Source organism: Lacerta agilis, chromosome 4 (genome assembly GCF_009819535.1).
Source record: "Lacerta agilis isolate rLacAgi1 chromosome 4, rLacAgi1.pri, whole genome shotgun sequence".
NCBI classification, from domain to species: domain Eukaryota; kingdom Metazoa; phylum Chordata; class Lepidosauria; order Squamata; family Lacertidae; genus Lacerta; species Lacerta agilis.
This window is the reverse complement of record NC_046315.1, coordinates 64032353-64054585: the sequence shown is the minus strand read 5'-3', so window position 1 is coordinate 64054585 and position 22233 is coordinate 64032353. Positions and strand designations below refer to the sequence as shown.

The following is a 22233-nucleotide window of genomic DNA, read 5'->3' as shown; positions in this document are numbered from 1 at the left end:
GTTCTGCACTATGAAGTATAGGACATGCAGGAAAATGAGAGTAAAATAGAGTTTGACTTTGAGAAGTTCATGTTGCCTGATCCTAGGACTTAATGTTCTATTCTGTTTTTACCGGTAATTTGTTTGGAGCCTCCCAGAGTGGCTGGGGAAACCCAGCTGGGTGGGTGGGGTATAAATAATATATTATTTTGTTATTATTATTATTTTATTATAATTATTACTTACTGCCAGATAAAGTGTGCATAGCTTTGCAGCCTTTTTAAAAACTAGCTGAGGGCAGGTATGCCGATGGCTTTAAGATTTTGCGTGTAATGTTTGCTTCTAGTGTGTTCAGATTTGAATTGGGGGTAGACCTATCCCTGCAAAGTAGAATGAAAAATGAAAAACTATGATTAACATAGATTGTCAGATTATCAAAATAGCTACTTGAGTTCTGGTTTAACTATAGTTGATATACTGAGAGAAAGGCAGACAGATGTGTTGTAACATTCTCTTCTTAACATTTTTCCCTTTGAGATTATGTCAACTGTATCTCAATGACTTCTGACTTAATACTGCTTTACACTTTTGAAAGGATTACATGTGCAATCAAGAAAGCATTTAAGCTAGTAACAAAGAAAATTCCATGTAGCCTCAGCTGGTGTTCCCTTTGTACATTAACTCAGTTTTCTGGCTGAATTTCACACTGTACAATTTCATTCTGATACAAGTTCTGTTTACAACCCTGTTGCTAGAAATAAAGCAACTAACGTCTCACAACAGACCTTGGACTTGCAGATCTCAATAGAATTCTTTGGTATTGTGAACAGCTGCAAAAACAGTTGTTTCTCCCCAATCTAACAACCTAAACTGAGTATAACAAATGCTGACTTTATAGTAAAAGTCTTTGGTTACACAAAATCAAATTAACACATTTTGACTGGTTGTCATATGGAACTGTTTCTTTTCAGTGTATGAAATAATGTACAGTACTTGATACATTATGTATGGCATTTTACAAAATATAATTACTAAAATTGCCATCCATGACTCATCAACGCTTGTAAATTACTGTGGCTTAAATCACTGAAATATCCCTTTCCCCCCAAGGAAAAATGTTTTTAAACCTTTCATTCCCTTGTTTTTAAATTTTACAGTAAATGGATTTTTTTCTTGTTGGCCTAAAAGATGTAGCTCAGCAGAACAGTAATACTGACAAATAGCATCATAACACCATTAGCTAACAATAAATGAAGGCAGTGAACATTAGTTATGCGAAAACATCACACAAGACATCAGCAAAGGAGGAAGTTTATGTCAGTCCAATTTCTTCGAGTACACTACGAGGGGTTTCCGCTTCCTGTGGAGGGAAAATTAGAGAATGAACAGATTTTGTGCTCCTGCCAAACCATTATGTGCTATGTTAATAGGGAATTGATGAAATTCAGGATATGCACCAAGCAGTCACTAGTTATGCAGAACACTCTCAATGTTTAAGGCATTTTATAATAGTATTCATTGCACATACCCATCCCTTTTCTTTTGCTGTCAAACAGAGGAGGCAAATTGTTTTCTGTTTTCAGAGCAGAGATAGGGGATCTTGCTGTTAAAATTCCCACTCCCACCCTCCCCAGCTAGTATGGCCAGTGGTCAGGAATGATGGGAGCTTTTATCCAACAACAAGTGGAGTACCACAGATTCGATTTGACAGCACTGTAATGTTAGCTGAACATCAGATGTTTCTAAGACTGCCTTAAGAAAAGCATACCATGTTGTTTTTTCTGTTAAAAACATAACCTGTAATTTTTGTATAAACACAGAGAGTTTACACTTACTTTAGCATCCTAAACAAGGCACAGCACCAAAAAGAGAGAGTCAGAGTTAGGCAACAATTTTCAGAAAAGGCAGCATTGAAAATATGAAAGAATACAGTTAAAGATGCATTTTGAATTCCTGGATGTTCAACTAAAGGAACAGAAATGGGCCACAATACTTTGAGTTTATAAATTTAATATAAAATTATCAGATTAAAGACAAACACAGTAAAAAGAATTTCTACTTCATGATTTTAAAACTGGAAATTTTGAAAAAGCCTATTGTCCGGGGATTGAAACCACAAGAAACTTACCTTTATTATTCGTTTACACATCATAGAAATAAACGATGCTTCTAAATATTCATGGATATAAGGATAAAAGAGCTGGACTATCACAAGTGGGGAGGGATGTTTCTAGAACCTCTAGATTAGCATAGATGGTACATACAATCACCAGCATGATCACTTGCCACCATTCTGCATTGATAGAAAGATATGCTAGTGTATGGAACTGAAGGGCAGGATACGAGATAGCACTGCCCTTAAGTTTTTAGCCCAATCTGTTCTGTGTAAAGAAGGTGCTTACTGACAAATAGATCCATTGGCAGTGAAAGGCACCATTCTTCTCATTTGTGAGGCAGACTACAGCTCCTTGCCACACAAGAACTACTTGGGAATGGGCATGTTCCATCAGCAGCTGCAGATCAAGAAGGTAGTATTTTCCTTCTTCCTTCCACTGATTTGTGAGGTAGGTTAGAGCCACTGTATGCCATGTGAAGCATAGGCTGGACTTCCATGCCAGTTGGAGCTATCCACAGAAATGTTCATATTCTCCTATCAGGATAGGACCTAAAGGAAGTAGTGCTTATGGACTCTGGGCAATATGCAAATACTATCACACCATTGTTGTGTGTATTTTCATATATTGGGCAAAAAAATTAAAAGTTAATTTAATTAACTTTAATTAACAATGTTTTATGAGTAAATGAAGCAAGCACACCCTCAACTAGTTAACATCACAGATGCAATCTGGGAGCATTTAAACTACATAGTAGCTGTGAATATCAATCAAACCAATGTTAACAGCTGTTTGAAAATGTGTAACTGAGTAATGCTTGAGAAGCAATTTAAATAATGCTAATGCATTGAAGTTTGAATCATTTATCAAACGTGTTTTCACATATTTTATGCCTGTAGATTAGAATTACCAAAGGCCAACTGCACAAACATGAAATATATCACAGCAAAGAGATGGAGGAAAAAAGAAGCCATTCACATCAGGAGTGCATGCAATACTTTATTATAGACATGCCATGAAAACTAATTCACAGAAATTTACAAGCATGCAGCCGTATAAAGCTATAACATAACACAGCACCTCATTAGCACTCCATGCACAGCATTTTAAAGATTCAGGCATGAGAATAATGCAAGCAGCATTTACCATATACATTCACAGAAGCAATACAACAAAAACAGGAAAGTTTTGTAACGGGAAAACATCCTAAGATTTGATACTAATACATCCCAGACCGTTGTAGATTCAGAATGTTAAACCCCCTTACTTGTGAACTATAACGTGACATTTTTGTTCAAGTAAAACATGTATATCTGGAATTTTCTATTACTTATAGTTCATTTGGCTAATCCTGCCCCTTTCCTATTTTTGCAATCACTATTTTAAAGCAGCCTCCTGAGCAATGTAAATAGAATTAGTCTACCACTGCTCACACTTGGAATGTTCACATTTTTGAATAGAAATTGCAGAGTGGCTCAGAATATCTGTGGATGTTTCTGTATGATTACCTGCAGGCACAGATTCTGCCTGTTGCGGCAATGTTTGGGTCAGCTCCATTAGTGCACTGAAGTATATTCATATAAACAATTTTTTCTATGGCCTACAAAGTTTTCTCATTATCCATTAAACGAACATTTAACGGGTCCAACAATAATTCATTATCAATGGATTTCTATAATATATGCATAAATACCAATTCATACTTAGTTTGGAAAAATACAGTCACCATGGTGTTTGCGTATTTAAACTGCAATGTTGGGCTCAACGTATTCCAGCTTGAATATTACATGTTATGACTGATAAGATTTAACATGGAAGTTATGGCATGCTGACAAGACACATGAAAAGAAAAAACACAGACATCACAAATGGTAGGAAAAGGAAATATACAACAGCAAAAACAAATGTGATAAACTAATTTGTTCAAGATGACTGGATTCATCCAGCTGAGGATAAGTATTCTGCCATGAGTAAATCAGCTCTATCACGTCTCTGTATGCATGGTGAATGAAGTCATTTAGTATACTGGGACATTAAAGTATTCATGACGTGGCTACAAAAGAAATGTGCACATTCTTTATAAATAGTACAAAAGTTTGCATGCATACAATAATGCAAATGGTTTTTTATTTACCACTACTTTTAATGCTATACACTATTTCTACACCAATCTTCTCAATCACATGCATTATTAAACAACATGCTATTCAGGGTTTGAAAAGCACATCACTGTAGTATGTTTAGCAAACTATATGCAATTAGACATCAGTGAATCATTTGTTGAAAAAATGTTGCGCTGTGTGTGTGTATGTATGTGTGTGTGCACATGCTTCCATGTTTCACAACAAGCTTGTGGTGACTCGTCTGTAGCATGCATGGCTACAGTCAAACATTATTTGTTTGCATACGATTACATTTAAGTAGAGAAGGCAGAACTTTGCCTGCGTACTGCTGAACAGAATTGACATTTTTGCTTTTTATTGGAGGCACAGAAAGAGGTGTGGAAATTAAAGTAGGCAAACTGTTCAATTTCTGATAATGCATCTAACTACATCAATTCTATCCCCGCTCCACCCGATGTGTTTTTTCAGCAAGGCAATATGCAAGCAAGGGTTCGTTTAAAAAAAAACCCTCATCAGAAAAAAATAAAGTGTAGTCTTGCAAATTATCTCTAAGCACAATGACCACATTCTGTCTAATCCATTTTTAAAACCACTTGTATTAACATTCCAAGCCAGCTAACCGTTAATCCAACTACTCAGATGGAGACTTGGCTTTTGGGATTTTCTGCCAACCAAGGCTAATATAACAGGATCTTAAATTCTCTCACACTTCTAAGAGCTTCTGTATAATCAGACCATTCATATAACTGCTTCAGGACCAGTTCTAAGAAGACTAATCCAAAGACCCTTCTGAGAATTCTTATTTAAATAGGAATGCCCAGATTTTCATGCATAATAACCAGGCATAAGAATAGTCTGTGGACATTCCCACAGCACTGTGTTTATGTATGAAAAATATGGGCTTTCCAGAAAACTTTATAATGGAAAGCCTCCTCCCCAAAAATCTTATGCTCTAATATCAACTGAATCCATGTTAGTCTATATTTAGGTAACATTTAATATCTTAATGAGAAGAAAAGGAACTTTCTCAACTAATATGGAGTGCTCCTGTTCTAATAGATTTCCAGCCACTCCATTCCAGTTTCCAATCTCCATCCCCCTGCAACACTGTCTGCATTCTATGCTTACTAAACATGTTCTGTTCTCATTAGATCATTTTTGCACACAACTCATGATGCTGAATAAGATTGCAAAGAAACAATAGTTAACTTATTTGGCAACAGAGCAAGAGGTATATCAGCTTCAACATGACTAGGCAAAAGCATGTTTTATACCTCTAGGAATGAGCTAGCATTCCCTCCTATGGTGCCTTTGAACAAGTTCTTAAAAATACGAAAATAAGTCAATAACCTAGACTCAGTGTTCCCATCCACATCAGATTTTGCTGCTTCTGTTTCACTTTGCCCCATGTGAGCATGCATAGTGTAGCATTTCTAAAGGAGTTTGCTGCATTCATAGTATTATAGAAGGAAGGGAGAAGTTTTACCAGAGGGGTGTAAAGGTCTAGTTTGACTTACTAATGCTGAGCTTTTGCATATATTTTCTTTTAAGTTCAACTTGTACAGAAGCACTTAAGCAAACCACTCTTGAGTAGGGTATGGCAGAGATAGCTAAACACCAGTAAGTTGATTTGTTATTATTAACAAAACATTATAATTTTTTACGTTTTCCAACCTCAGACGGGGTGGGAAAATTAGTTATAAAAAGTAGTGAAAAATGAACTGCTTCAAAACATTACACAAGTAATTAAAACATTAGGGCAGGGCAGAGCAGGCGCACTGAGTCAAGAAGCTATTAGCTTCCCGACGACAATATTGTGCACTGCAGCCTAGCCACACAATTTTTGCAGCTCAGGTCCTAAGCAAATTTCTATCACATTGTAGGTAGTGTTGACAGGAAAGTGTCTCTTCTCTCATCAAGTTTAGGACTTTGCAACCAAGTGGAATAGAGAAGGGAAGACTATTTGAGCCATGGTGTATCCTCCTTAAGTAGAGCTGAAGATATGTACCTCAACTATGGATACCAGCATGACTAGATGAAAAATCACTCCACAGTCCACACTCAAACCAGGGACAGTGATCCACAGAACAGATGAATGTATTGTAACTTTGAACAATTTCATCTTTTGTTAAGTCTATTCAAGGGGTGAATGGCCTGCAGCAATCATTCTATATAATCACTGTGCCACACATAAATGATGGTAGAGACAACCAAATCCTAGAGTAAGGAGCATCTTATATCTTAGGAAGGGCTGTAGTTCAGAAATCAGTTCAATCCCTGTCATCTCTGTGTAGGGCCAAGAGATAATCCTGTTGGAAAGTCCAAAGTACCACTGCCAGTCAGTGTAGACAGCTTCCTAATAGTCTGATTAAAAATAAAGCGACTTCCTATGTTCTTGTTTCTTCATCTGTGGCATGGGATCTAGCAACAGCTGCTATCTACATTAGGGGTCCACACCAGCTATCAAGCAGATCAGCAACAACTCTAGGACATCCAATTCATTACTGGCTGTGGCCAGGTGCGTTTTTGTTCAGCTTAATCTTATGTGCCAGCTACATCCATTCCTGGAATCTGCAGATCTGGTCAGGTGACCTAATACCTTAGTTACATCATGCCTGGATTGCTGCAATGTGCTGTAAATGGGGCTACCTTTGAAAACAGTCTCAAAACTATCAGTTGTCAAGAATGTGCAGGTTACTGGGGGCCTATGACTCTCCTATTAAACACAGGAAAAATGCAGACAATTGGTCTAACTTAGTATTGTCTACACTCACTGGCAGCAGCTCCTCAGGGTTTCAGACAGGGGTCATTCTAAACACTACACGAAGATGCCAGGGATTGAACCTGGGATCTCCTGCATACAAAGCAGATGCTCTATCACAAAGCTATGGTCCATTCACAACAACTGTTCAGGTTTCCAATTCATTTCCAGGCTCAATTCAAAGTGCTAGTGATAACCTTTAAAAGTCATTCAGTTTAGGACAGGGTTTTCTGAAGGACTCCCTTCTGTAAATGCCTGCACATGACTGAGTCTTCAACAGATCACTTTTGTGTGTCTCAACAACTTTGAAAGGATGTCTGGGAACAGAGACAAGGTCTTCTCAGTGCCTGTGCTCAAGCTCTAGAATTCCCTCCCAAGGAAGGGTCATCCTGCCTCCTCTTTAATGGCCTTCTGCAGTTGTTAAAAACTTTTTAAGGAAGGCTTTTGAGTCATGGATATTTCTATGCTCATTTACTGACCTGTTCTAATTTGCTAAAGGTATCTTGAGTAAACTGCTTTTAAACAGCTGCTGGGAATTAAACAAGGAAGGGGAGAACCATGTATGTCACACTGAGCTCCTTCGAGGAAAAGGCAAGATATTAATGCAATAGAAATAAAATAAAACAGACGTTTTTAAATGGGTCTTTGGTTATTATTTAAATATAGATCATTTATTCACCCTGATTTGTACTGTCCCAAGCTTACTGGGGAAAGGCAGAATTAATAAGTGTGGTAAGTTTAACTTTTTTTACATGTAATTCCATTACTCTATTGAAAGAAATTCAGCTTTTTAAAAAATCTTTTAAATGATACCAGGCTTTTAAACTACTTCTGCTACTCTGTATATAATTTAGCTCTGGAAAGTTTTCAGTTTATGCAGTTGAATGTTCAGTGGGATTTCTTTAATATACACTTACCTTTTTGTGTAACATATTCCTCTAAAACACTCAACAAAAATGTTGCAATGCACTATAGATGTAAATTAGGCTTGTCCTATGAAATTGACTAGTAAAGCATAAATAAATAGTTCTGCAGCAAGGCCTATGGTAATTTCATGGCCCTTCCAGGTAATGTTTCAATGCATAATTAGGACCAACCTAGCAAAAAACTTTGTGAACCTTCCAACTTCTATTAACACCTAAAGATTAACAACACCAGAACAAAACCACACACCACACACTTCAAACTGATGCTGTTAGTATGAAAGGAAAATAAGACAAGAGCACCCAAAGCATATTTCAATACTGTCATGCAAGTGTTACACAAGGTTAAGTTCATCACTGGTCACTTTTCTGTTCCTCTTTTTACTTATCAGGCAAGAGTTCCATTACACGTGCAAAACTCTGCAAAGCACCCATGTAAACCATGCCACCAAAACGGTAAATTTGGTAGTTACCAATCGTATGGATGGGATCAAAACGCTAAGGCTTTAGACTGCTCTTAATCATAAGATATCCTCAGACAAACCTCCCCAGTCTTCATTCTGGCTCTACAAACAAAATCAAGCACAATTGAAAATTTGGCAAGTCTGAAGTTTAAACATTTTTTTTAATGTAGCAAAACTATCTGAAAAAATATCCACTATTACACACACTTGTACATATGTGGACTGCTAAGGCTCTCAGGTCAACAGCTTCTGTGCATTGCTTAAAAAGTCAGTGTTATCAAGGACAAAGCTAATGAAAATGTGACAAAGACAACAACTCTAATGAACTCCACATAAAAAACACGAGAACTCAACACAACAAGATGTTTCTTTTTCAACAGCTAATCAAGCTCCAGGTTGGGGAAGTTATTCTGAACACAATGGGAGCATTTGTTAAGAGTCAAGCTATATCTTGATGGTAGAAGATACTTCCTACTTGTCTGCTTCATTCCCATATAAAATGGGGGTGGGACTCAGGTCTTGCAGCAAGAACACTGCACCCTTAACCTCCTCCTGTGCCTTATTTCCTCTCAGTTCATTTTGCCAACCATTTTTTTCCCCATTACTGATCCACTTCTGGTACTGGAGCTAGAAATAGGGAAGTGTCTGAAGCAACTGAATATAGGGAGGTGAGGTACATGAGAAAGTCAGTCGGTCAGTCTCCCATGGACACCATTTATTGTTAAGGACCCTCAACTTTGTATGACAATGGGGTACACACATAAATATAGTTCCCACCATGTCTGATTTGGTCCCCAAATAGATCACATTAATTCAGATCTCCTCCTTACTAATAGCTTTGAAATCTCTTAGCAAGATGTAACTGGACTATTGGGATTTTAATGGGTTTTTTAAAAGGACAGTATCTCAGAGAATGCTAGCCTCTTTGAAGTTTTCTTCTGAAGAGTACACCATAAAACCTAAAAAGCTGAAGTTAAGCCTCCTTCTTAAAGTAGACATTTAATTTTCAACAGTGGAGTTATGCCATTCCCAAACTATTTAGTACTATGTAAGATACATTGATTCCCTAATGCTACAAGGACTACGATGTAAGACATCGATGAAGAGACAATAGAGAACAAGACAGAGTTCTCATTCAATATTCCTGCCTCTACCAAATATTTTAAAGACTACTTCTGTGATGAGGTCAAAGTACCAAACATTCAAATAGGGTGATGACAGTTATCTAATTCAAAGCACAAACTCTGTAAGGGAGATTAACAGCTTACTACACGGAAAGGTGCTTGCTTCATAACTTATGCAAGCAGTTCAGAAACACAAATCTCTCAGAGGCAAAGCATAGGTACTGATTCTTTCAGTTCTAAGTATTACAAACATCCAATAACTACATTAGGTGTGCAGTGTGTTTTGTTATTTCCCCATGTCACTCCAATATTACAAGAAGTTAGAAATCATGTAGAAGGGACAGAATGATTATGTGCATATAGGCACATAGTACACAATTCATTTTTTTTTTTTTAACAATGGCATCCCCTAACTTCTCCATGTGATCTTTGCCCTCCATGTAAACTTTAAGGCCTTGCATTCCTCTGGCAGCTCTAGACAGAGCTACAGGACTGCTGCCATAACTGTAAGTCAGGCTAAGTATGTAACATGGAGAACACTTTAGATGTAAACCACTGTTCCAAGTCCTCTCCATTTTTTTCAGCAAGCTAACTGCAAGTTTTGAAATCATATGAAAATACTCGGAACAAAAAAAGTTATCACTGCAAGGATCTTGACTGTCTTGTATTTAGGAGCTGAACTAACGTCTGACAGCTGGCACAGATCTGGGTCACTACCATGCACAATTTAACAAATCACAGTTCTAGTGAACAGAGTACTTATTTTCCAAAAATAATGGAAATGTACTACTAATGTAACCCTCCCCATGAACTATGTGTTTGATAATAAAGTAATTCTAAAATACATAACTGAATAAGAGCATTTGCAATCTGTCCTGGAAGGACTGATTATCCTTTTGTCCTTGTGCTTCAGCTTGTCCAACTGATTTTTTAAAATCCTTCAATGTTAGGATATGAGGGAAGTATTATGATATTAGCTACAAAGGCAGGATAAATGACTCTTCCTTGTCTAGCTTTTGTACAGGGAGTCCCAAGTGAAAAGCTACTTATTATTTTTACATTTGTTTTATCAAAGAGGTTGTTACATACATATAAAGCACTGATTCCAACCAAAGCAAAGGAACGGAACGACACACACATCACCCGTTACAAATACCGGTAGGTTAACTTCCAAAAAGACACTAACCAATGTTAAGGAAACACACAATTCCACAAAACTTTAAAATGTTTAGTTTTTGTAACTTTATGGGCCTCAGCTCCTTAAAATGTAAACACAAAGTCCAACATAGGCACTTCAATAACAAATTCTGAAAAGATAAAGTACATAACTAACACACTATTGAAAGGATAAACTATCAATTATACGAAACCCTGAAAGTCTATGTGAATTAAATGATGGGAAAGAGTAAAATTGATAAGGGGAAAATATTATTTTATTTCCTTTTGACAGTTAGATGCCATACCTTCAACAACTTCCGCTGAGCAGCTGTCCCTCCCTTGCAATTTCTTAAACAAGATTAGTTCTTGCAAAACTGATTTCTAATGGGACTTGCATGGAAGAGAAATCTATGGATTTTGTTCTGCAATTTAATATTGGACTTTTTTTCTTGAAGAGATTCGAAAAGCAACTGCATTTTATATCGTTTTTACTATGGTTCATTAGCCACCTCAGACACTTAAAATCAAAAAGCAGGTTGGAAATACTCTGTAAAACAGACGTGCAAAATTTTGTTCACAACAGCTAGTGTGCCAGTGCACTCTGGCAAGCAAAACAAATGACCAATCTTGCTCCCAAACTTGGGAACTATAGAGCTGGCTGCAAATAATTCTAGCAGCTGTGTAATGATCCTGTACCTTCTCAAAGCTGGGGTGTTTTGCCACTATGACAGATACCCTGGGGGACATAGTTCACCAAGCTTCTCACCATACTTTTCTGCTGGGAAAACTTCATTGGTTGCTTCAAGCCCAATAGCAACTTGACTTGGAGTGGCCAAACCACTATTCTGTCCTGCAGGGAAGCATACTGAGTCACTGGAGCACATAGCTAAGAAAGCTCCTGGCAACCACTATTTTTGGCTTGCCTAGTGAGGACAGCCAAAATTCTGTTAATCCACCACAAAATTATGTGAACAGAGTATGCCAGTATTTTGTACTACCGTGTTTCTCCTAAAATAAGACACCGTCTTATATTTTTTTTCCCTCAACAAAACACAGTATGGCTTATTTTCAGGGGATGTCTTATTTTAACCACGTCGGTATGCTGCATAGCCACGCCTCTCTAGGCTGTTTTAATGGGAGGTGCTGCCTCACTATGGCTTATATTCGGGGTATGGCTTATTTTCAGGGAACGGCTTATATTTCGCAAATGCATAGAAATTCTGCTATGGCTTATTTTATGGCTATGTCTTATTTTAGGAGAAACACGGTAGTACTATGCAGCCAGATAAATTCTGGACTGTAATGCCAGCCAGATAATAGAACCAAACTAGACATGACATTAGCCAGCACTTTGAAGAATCCTTAGTTGGGACCGTGGCATGCAGTAGTTCACAGAGTGGATAGACTCAACAAAAACACATTGCCAAGAGGAAGAGGTACACACACCCCTGATTAGCCCCTTTTCTTTCTTTTACCCTGGCCACGAAGGTATTGCTATGTCTGGCTTGCAGCCCCAGAGCACTTGGAGAGCTGCCCTGCCAGACCCTTATGGGGTCTTTTTCTGCTTGCCTTTCTTCCTGGCAGCAGCCCTCAACTCTCTCCCCAGAACCCCAAGCAGTATGTATAACTATGTGTGTATGGGGGGCTGTCACCTGTCTAATCTATCTGTTCTCATTTCCTCTGTTTTATAATACTTAAAATCTCTTAGGGGAGGGAAATCCTCCTCCCTTCAGCTTCCTTCTTTTGGGTCCTCCGCCAAAGCTTCTGACGGAAGTAAGGAAGGTCATCAGTCCTTTTTTCCTTCTCGTTCCTTTCATTCAAACAGCCATCATCCCCACTCCAACCTCTGTAAAATCTATTTATAAAACAAACCTGTTAATTTCCTATCAGCCTACAAGGCACTGTGCACTATTAAGATCAAAGCAAACAAAACCAACAATGACAATAAATTAAGATCATACAACTATAGCAAACAGATCTCTCTGCAGCCTTGTCCTTTGTGTTTCTCAGAAACAACACTATGCAACACTTGCTCTCAAAAGTGTGCATAGTGTTGCAGCTGTAAAAAAAAAATCTCCCTCCACCCCTTTAATTCCTATTCCTTACCTCCCTAATCTCCAATATCACATTTTCTTCCTGTGGATAGGTTAAAAGAGAAAAACCATTCTCAGCTGTGTTGAGGATGCAAGCCTACCATGTACAGTATATTCAGGAGTAAATCCTACTTAATTCAGCAGGTCGTACCCCCAGGTAAGGATTAAGATTGTAGGTTTAGTGACCAAAACCCACCCACCTACTCATTGCCTTTTTTCTGCCTTCCTCTGCCATCTGGCCTACCATCCCTATTTGCACAAGCTTGACTTGCTGCATCCAACACCTCAGCTCATAGGCACATCAGCAGTGCAGACTCTTGCCCCTATGGCCAACTTTGCAGATATGCACTGCACACATGCACTCTAAACAAGCATGACCAGGTTACACCTCACGTAAGGAATAAAGAATCTCACATTATAAGAAAATGGAAAAAATATATACTGAAAAACTCTGTATGCAATCACAACAGTATTAATCACAGTATTCTATTTGCCACCTGCTCCTTCTGCAATTTTTCACTACACATTTTCTAAAGCTTCTTATATTATATGAACAAGCCAGAGTATTTGTGGGAATTCAGAATCACTACATTGTCGACATCATGAAAACTTCTACTCAGTTGAGCCTTCTCCTCAGTATACCAATATTTTAAGGGCAGGGAATTTTTAATGAAGAATGCTTTTAAACAAGTAGTCACCGTGTATATATTCTGAAGTGGCAAAACCCAAGAAGTTAATATATATTTGGATGGTCGCTTAATTACGAGGATACATTTATGGTTTATTATTTTAAAAGTCTCACTAATGAGTGGATACAGGAGGACTGAAAGATGGGACTTGAACAAAACACATATCAAAGCAAAGCAAATACACATCTCAAAACACCATCCATGTTTGCAATACAAAGCCACAAAAGTTCACATTTGCATAACTGTACAAGCACGTAGGCTAAAGCCATGTTCCTTTATGTAGAAACAGACTTGCTGTATTTATAACATGGCTCTGAACCATCATTCAAAACATCTGTAGTGCCAGTTCTATGTTATCACCTCAAGATTTAGGAATTTTATGTAGCCTAACAAATAATGAGTTGTTCTGACTACTGTATTGAAACCCTAATTCTAAATCAGTGCACTAAAGGCATCAGAGTTCATTAATATTTATACAACTGCTATCTGTATACCAATGAGGCTAGGTAAAGGGAAATGGGGTGGGAACAACAAGGCCAGAAGCAGGACCGTTACTATTGAATTAATTCTTATGTATTTCAAAGATTTATGGCTTTGACATATTTCATATTTTGATATATGCTATGCTTTGTTATATTAATTATTCTGATGCTGTGTTAATTGAGTTGTTTTCTATTAGTCTGGGCTTCTCTCAGGAAGTAAAAACAGGATGTAATACAGGAAATACATTTTGTTAGCAGCTGAGGTGCAAAGTTTCAACCCAAAAGTCTACTTTATTAGCTACGGTTCTAGGACTAGTGTTATAACTATTTCTAAATGCATAGTGTACATCTACTTAAGTTAGCTATGGCACTGTTACTTGTTTTTAAAAGTTAATGTTAACTATACCTTAGCGTCTCAAAGAAGAGAGTCTAGCTTCTGGATTTCAGCAATGAAAGAGGCATAACATGCATCAGGTATGACAAAAATAGTTATAATCATTCAGTTAATTGAATAAAAGAAACGGACATAATTAATTGCATAAAAACAACAGAAATGCCTAGACAGGAAGACACACACATGAAGACAGTAGCTGCATGTCTAGGCAACACATACAACACCAAACACATTATGAAAGGAAACCTTAAAAAAGCAGTATTACTGTTTTTTCATAGGTTATATACTGAATATAGTGATGCTAGCTAACAGAATAAGAAGTGGGTTAAAGCAATATTGTACAGAAGAATAGTAAGGAGAAGCTACATGCTAGACATGCTGAAAAGCTTTTTCTACAACTTCTGGAGAAATAAGATGCTTTTCTTAGAAAAGAGTAAGCATGCTGGTGGAGCTTTGCAAAAACAACAACAATTTTCTTACCTTTGTAATAGATCTGCTTGTTCAATGGCTTTAAGAACATTTTTCTTTGAGGTCTCCTGTACTTCCCCTCCCAAAAGAAATTCATCCAAAATAAATAAGCCTTCCTCAAAATTGAAGATGATATCAAGTTCACATACCTAGAAAACATAGAAAAAACATATTGAGATGTAATCCCTTCTTTAAAGTGCCAAGTTAAAATCCTGTGGTTTTTAAAGAAACACATTGTCATGATCTTCTGTGTGATCACTAAAGGCCAAGTCACAGATTTAGGAAGAACTAACTTTGAGAAAATATTTATATTGATTTAAATAGTATCATTAAAATATAAGGAACAGGCATTTAAATAAGTGTATCATTTGAGCTCACCAACTAGGCCTCTTATATCCCACATAGATATGTGAATTATGAATAGCATTTGTAACAGCAGCACACTACTGAATATCTTCAAAGAAGATTCAGTGAAGTTGCTGATGGAAGAAATAATAGTTTCTTGGTTGTTACATATTGGTATTTGACATGCAATATCTGACAAATTCTTTACTTTCAGACTTCATTAACAGTTCCCAGTAAGGAAACAGACCTATATAATATAATGCAATAGATAACTTTTTATTCTCATCCACAGCAATAATGCATACATGCTGTAATATAAAATCAAAATACCGAATTTATTATTCTTTCACAGCAATTTTCAGAGTTCAGAATACTATTAAAATTCCCCAAAGGCACTGTGAGGGTGAAAACTAATCTCATATAAGCAAACTTCCACAGTGAAGCTTCCTCTTCCTTTCCTTCTCCCTGCAGCATGCCCACCCTACTCCCAGGGCAAATCTATTTTAATCTAGATCTGGCAAACCTCATGAGTAAATTTTTGAAGCTGCAGGGAGAGGAGAGGAAGAGAATTGCCCTCTTCAGAAAATCTGTTCCACTCGTGTACAGACAGCACTGGGTGTTAATTATTATGTGTATAAAAAACATTTTTATTTTCTTCAGGAAAAATAAGTCATCTTAATTTGTGTATTACATAAATAAAAAACTTCATTACAGAAATTTATAATATAGGATGAGACCCAATGAAGCTTGAGTGAGCATCTACTTAGGCAGTGAGGCTTCTGCTTTCTCTCCTCCCTCCATGTTCTGTTCTGGAGGTTGGAAGAAATGCTGGAGCAGATTTGGGAATGTGTGGCAGCAGGGAGAACATGGGGAGAAGAGAAACCCAAAGTTCCATTGCACAAGTGGATTTTCACTGCCCAAGCAGGCAGACATCATTGGATGTCATCTACAGAGACCAGAAAACCAGTTAATAACTTACACTTCCAAAGTATTTATCAAGCAATTCCACGTAACGGTGAATTATTTCCAGGGTTATTAGCTCATTATCCTGATCTTCAATGGCACAGCAAAAGTAGAGACTTGCATATCTGAAAGAAACATGTTACTATAATTATGAAACACTGCCAGATTGTTGTTTTAAGAATTATACATACCCATTACATATTTCAAAGAAATTAACAGTGCCTACTTCCTCAGAGTAATGCATTAACTTTCAAAATTAACTTGAATTCACAAACTTTACAAACTGGCTTGAAAATAGCTTTATTATGGTTTTTTTCCAATTACCTCATTGTAGTTGCCAGTTTGTGGACAAGTTTCATATTTGAGTGTGTTATCAACAGTTATTCAATAAATAGCTATAGGAAAGAATAATTATAATAGCAGTTATAGTTTTTATGAAAACAAACTTTCAAGATGGCTGTGGAAGCGCTACCCCCAGCAATCTTTTCCATCTCAAGGGCCACATACTAGTGAGTGGGGATGAAGAATGAGATACTTAACTTTGTACAGTAAGCTATATTCCACCAAATAAAAGTAAGAGGTTTCTAAACACACACACACCTTTTATCCTCCACCCAGGCAAGGAAGGTGCATTAATACATTTCAAGAACACATTACAGTACAGCCAGGCAAATCACTTCAGGAGGATGCAGAGTGCAGGGTGTGGCCTGAATGGAGATGGAGGCCTGGAGGGTTGTGGAAATGCTACAGCAGGATCATACAGTTTGTAATTTAAGGGTAACCTTTGCTATCCATAAGTCAACCAGACAGTAGGGGTAGAGGTGTTGCTTAGCAACCAGTAAGATGAAATGGTGTTTGCTGAAGCAGCATGTGCCTAGTTATACATTGCTTTTGTTCATTTTCCTCAGCAGTATTATCAGGATTTCTTTTACTTCTGGCTACATCGGCGTATTTAAGTGACTTTGCCAAGAGAGGGGCCCCTAAGGTCCCCCACCATACTCTATAACACAATCATCATCCTAAGTACTTTTATGTGGGCCTCTTCATGGGAGGTTTGGAGAGTGACAACACAAGATCAAGCGTTTTTCAATGATGGCTTCCCACTTGTTGAATGCTCTCTCCAGGGAGGCATGCCTGGAACAACCTTTATCTGTTTACATCTGCCAGGCAAAGACATTTTTCTTTGTCCCTTAATTTGAAGTGTGGCACTGTGGCTTGTTTCAGTGGGGTGCGATCAGTACTGGTAAGTCCTCATTTGTATTATCAGTTTAACAGTGTTTTTAAATTTTTATTGCATGTTCTCATCTGTAGAAAATCGGCAAATAAATAAATAAATAAAGTGGTAAGTAGTTTTTGCAGGGCATGACATTTCCAACTGTGAGAGATTTACAAATGCACTGAAGCACAGGTTGTACTTTATCTGTTTGCCTATTGAAACAAAGATTGAAATAATTTCACTGTGGTAGCAAGAACAATTTTCCTTCACAGCATTAAACAGACAGTACAACATTCCATAGCTCTTAAATTACACTTGAACAGGCCAGAAGAATAAGATAGTGCAAGTGTGCAACCTTTCTATATTTGAGCAAATCAAGTCCTAGCTTATATAAAATAAAATGATGTAACATTTCAACATTCAAGTACATTAAATAGCCTTTAAAACACAGTTTCAAATATGTATGCCTCATTAATGAAAAATCTGAGTACATAACTGTTTTATTACGTGTAAAATTATGTCATTTTTACAACACAGAAAAAGTATTGCAGACTTAAATAATTCCTACAATGCTATTGAATTACATTTGAGGAAAGTTGAATATATGTTTTTCACACATAAGTGAAGAAATCCTCCTTTCTACTATTCAATCTATCTTTTGTTGGATAGAACTTATACTGTAAGTGTAAGGAGGGAAAACCACCTTTTGTAGACAATCTTTCAGGTCCCTCCACTCCAGAAAACTGCACATTTTCGGTTTACGGGCCAAGACTGTTTGAACAAGTTCTCTTGTGATTTTCTTCTTTTCTTTGTCAGATAATGGGACATACCATTTCTGAAGTCTCAGCTTCCCTTGACGACTAAAAAGCAACATAAACTGCATCTGTTGAGTTAAATAAAACAGTTTCATGTCAATCCTTCAGTCCCGTTGCATAGTTTGTGCTATACATTTGAGAAAGGTTTGAACATTAAGATCACCAGCATTTTTCTTTCCAATTAAGCTTTAAAGCAGCCTGTGGGAAAGGACATCAAGGACTTGAAGGTACCTCAAAGATAGACAGTGGCTCGTATTCTTAAGTAATTATTTTTGAAAAATCTGGGTAAGATAAACACAGTAGTGAGTTTTATCTAGAAATCATCTAAATTGTATACAACTGTATACAAATGAAGTTTAAATGCAAAACATATTCACAGCAGTTAATCATAATATACTGACATCTTCCCATTGAAGACAAATGTAGCATAATGCCCTAGGTTAAAATTGTTGCTGTTTTTATAAACATTTCTAGAACTCATTGCACAGCAATAGAAATTCTCAACTCTGAAAAGCTATAAATTTCATATTAAACAGATCTCTAGTAGCAAAAACCTTGTTATCTGGGTCAGTGTTCTTCAACTCTGGGTTCCCAGACATTGCTGGATTACAACTCCCACCATCCCCAGCCATTTTACTGCTTAGGCAATGGTTAGGGATGATGGAAGTTGTAGTTGTATAACTTCTGGGGACCAAAGACCCAGAACACTGATCTAGTTATGCTGTTGCAGATGCACAATATACTTTATTAAAAATCAGCCAATTCTTCTACACAGATAATGGGACTGTACACAAAAGGTATGACATAAATAACCAAACTGAAAATATAATGCTATTGGTCAGACTGACCTAAGGCTTCTTCCTATATCTATGTCTACTTCTTTCTGCAAGCAAGCTATACAGAAATTGTAAACAAATTTTACACTCAACTTGAAAGAAATTATCCTGCAAACATTTATGCAAGCATTACATATAATCCACCACACAGATTGTGGCAGATTTACTTATGTGAGCAAATTAGATAATAGATAAATGTGTATTGTTTTGTGGTTCATTAAGGCCAGGCTTCCAATTTTTATTTTATAAAAAGTGAAAAGAACATATAATGCAACAAAACAACCTGGGAGAAACAGTTAAAAACAAGCAAAATATACTAAAGAACCAACTTATAAACTTTTAAATGCCTTGATAACTGCGCCTGAACGACATGTGGTGGGGAGACAGGTCAAAGAGGAGGTGATGGCATCCACACTAAATGGTATTAAAATATCTTAAAAGTGGTATTAACTCTTCTTCCTGTATCTTTCATAGTTGCATTGAAGAGAGAGGTGCAACTTCTCATCCCAACACTACAATTATATTATATTATATTATTAAATTTGTATACTGCTCTCCCTACTTCTGTAGATCTCAATTTGACAATTTACATGTGCCAAAATGATCCCTTTTATCTAGCTACTGGAAATCCTGTCTTCCATATAATCTGGTCAGCCCAGAAAAAGCAGGAACGTTGATGCTTCAAACATGAGATGTGATTCAAATATTGCAAGCCGTACTTGAAGATAGGTCTTTGGTTTCAGAAGGTGGAAAATACTGAAGAAAATTATGTACCATCACCCTATCTTTTGAGTTCAACTAAATGCATCTGGGATGGACAGCTCTTATCACTAACTATACATATTGTGGTCAAGTAAATTTGTACAGTCGTATCTCGTGTTGTGTTCGCTGCAGGTTGCGAATGGCACAGGTTATGAATGCACCAAACCTGGAAGTAATGGAACGGGTTACTTCTGGGTTCGGCGGGTCGCACATGCGCAGACAGTCAAATGGCGTCACGCGCATGCGCGCTGAATTGCGATCCGCGCATGCGCAGAAGCGGCGCTGTGGGTTGCGGACTGCTCAGGATGCGAATGGGGCTCTGGAACGGATCCCGTTCTCATCTAGAGGTACCACTGTACTAAAGAATATCCACACACACAAAATATGCATGCAGTTCTTTCTTAAGATCAAGTGAACTTCGGAGTTGAAACCTTTTTGAAGAAAATACCTAGACCTTGTTGGCCACACACAAATACTGTATAAAAGTTGCCCCTCTTACAAGTAGCTGCAGCCATGATAGGTCCATTCCTACTGAGGGTATTATCTTCAAAATGGAGTTAGAACATGAAAATACCAAGTTTGTGAGGTGTGTAGCTGTGAGCCCAAGATTTTGACTAAGCCTTGCTTGCAGAAGTTGTTAGTTTTTCTGTACTGTAATCTCTCCTCACTATGTAGAAGGCCTTGGTGAAAGTTACAAGAGAGTTACTTTGAACTTTAAAGGCATCTGCCTCTTTTAAAAAACAAGTTAAAAAGCAATTTGTATTCTGGAGCCAGAGCAGTCTGGACAGTTAAATATGGAAATTTAGTACCACACAAACCACACATTTCTCAATCTGAAAATAGTGATGTATCTCTCACTTTATCACATGAGATACAGGAAGAGCAGCAAGGAACAAGCAAAAGAAAGTCCTCCCAGAGAACTTCAGAACAATATAGATTTGTTCTATTTTACAAATCCCAGAACATTAGGCATAATCTAATCTGATCTATGAACTGTCCTTAAATGGGTGATTTGTATGGAGAATCAAAACTGCAATATTACCATAGGGCAAAAAGCTTACCTTATTTATAATACATTTCTAGTGGCTAATCTCCTTAGTGGAGAGCAGCTCACCTGCAATCCTCAATATTTGTACAGAAGGCTAAAGCACTCATGCTCAAAAATGATCTCTCTCCCTTCTCCCAGGGTCTCTCAGCATACAAATGCAAGACCACACTAAGGACAAACACCATCCTGCTTTTAGGCTTTAAGCGCTTCGAATTCGCATGTAAGCATGTGCTGGGAAGGGATGGAGGGGAAAGGGGAGCCACCTTTGTTCATCCAGGCTGTGTGTGGGTTACACCCCTCTCCTCAAAAAAGAGAGAAATAGCTGAAGCGCATGTTAGGAGTGGATTATCCCACTCATACATGCACTTCCTTCCAGCATCCCATTTATGAGGAATCGCGCACGGGGTCCAACTACAACCACGACCACCAGAAGCAAAGTCCACAATAAAATGCTACAAGTGGTGAAGGGTTTGTTTTCCCCCCCCCAGGAGATATTGTTGTGTTTGTGTTTGTTGAAGGCAGGCAGCCTGTCAAGCCAGCTTGGCATCAGGGGCCGTGAGAACGACTGAGGGGAGCACCAAAGGGCCAGGCAGGAGACTCTTGATCTCAGCGAGGTCGTGGGTTCGAGCCCCGCGTTGGGCAAACGAGTCGTGCATTGCAAGGGGTCGTACTAGATGACCCTCGCGTTCCCTTCAGAATAGGGCCTAACACCGACAGGTCACGAACACCCGTCCAGCAGCTCGACCGACGCATCTACCCCGCCAAGACCTCGAGGAAAAATACTCTCTTTTTTGTGAGCAAGTAGAGCCCGCGCGGCTTGTATACAAATGCACGCGCTGTGTATTCCTGTACCTGGGCGCACATTTTATATATGCACACGACGACGGCAGAGAACAAGAGGCAGCGGGAGTGCCTTTACAGCCGGTCTTTACAGCCTCCCCGCCTTCCACCCGTCGGTGTATAAAAAAAGGGGGCTCCGTGAGGAGGAGACGCCTCTGACCGTTATAAGGAGGCACGGGCGCGCGCGCGAGGCCAGGCTCACCGCATCACTTACCGTTAGTCAGGAGCGCTCGAAGCGCGCGCGCCGGTGTCTCTGCGTGAGTGTGCGTGTGTGTGGAGGGTGTCTTGCCCAGCGCTCTCTCAAACTACGCAGGGAGCAACGGCCGCCACGCTCCCCACCAGAGCGAGGGAAGGGAGGGGCTCCTCACGGCGAGCAGGCCGTGCGAATTGTGGCGGGGCAAGGAGGCGGGGCCAGGAGCTCGTCGCAGGCAGGCGGCCCCACTTCTTCTCTTCAGCCACCAAACTTCATTCGCCCCCTCGCAGCGGACACCAGTATGTACCCAAGGGGCGGGGTGTGCGTGGGAGCGCGGAGGGGGGGGTTGGTGAAAGGAGGAGGAAGGATTTCCCGGACAGCCAATCCCTGAGGCCGAGACGCACGACAGAAGGTTGGGGAGCGGGTAGTAACCGGTGCGCAGG

The 22233-nt window shown here is 38.5% G+C and overlaps 1 protein-coding gene across 1 annotated transcript; it reads right to left on the bottom strand.

The window, feature by feature from the left end:
• Positions 1 to 609: 609 nt before the first annotated feature.
• On the bottom strand, positions 610 to 21724 carry AP1S2 (adaptor related protein complex 1 subunit sigma 2). Its single transcript, XM_033147360.1, is given in 7 exon segments — positions 610 to 1339; positions 1815 to 1823; positions 14785 to 14921; positions 16097 to 16205; positions 18000 to 18016; positions 18018 to 18179; positions 21610 to 21724. Coding segments are annotated over 7 exon segments (489 nt in total). The 5' UTR covers positions 21622 to 21724; the 3' UTR covers positions 610 to 1296.
• Positions 21725 to 22233: the final 509 nt, after the last annotated feature.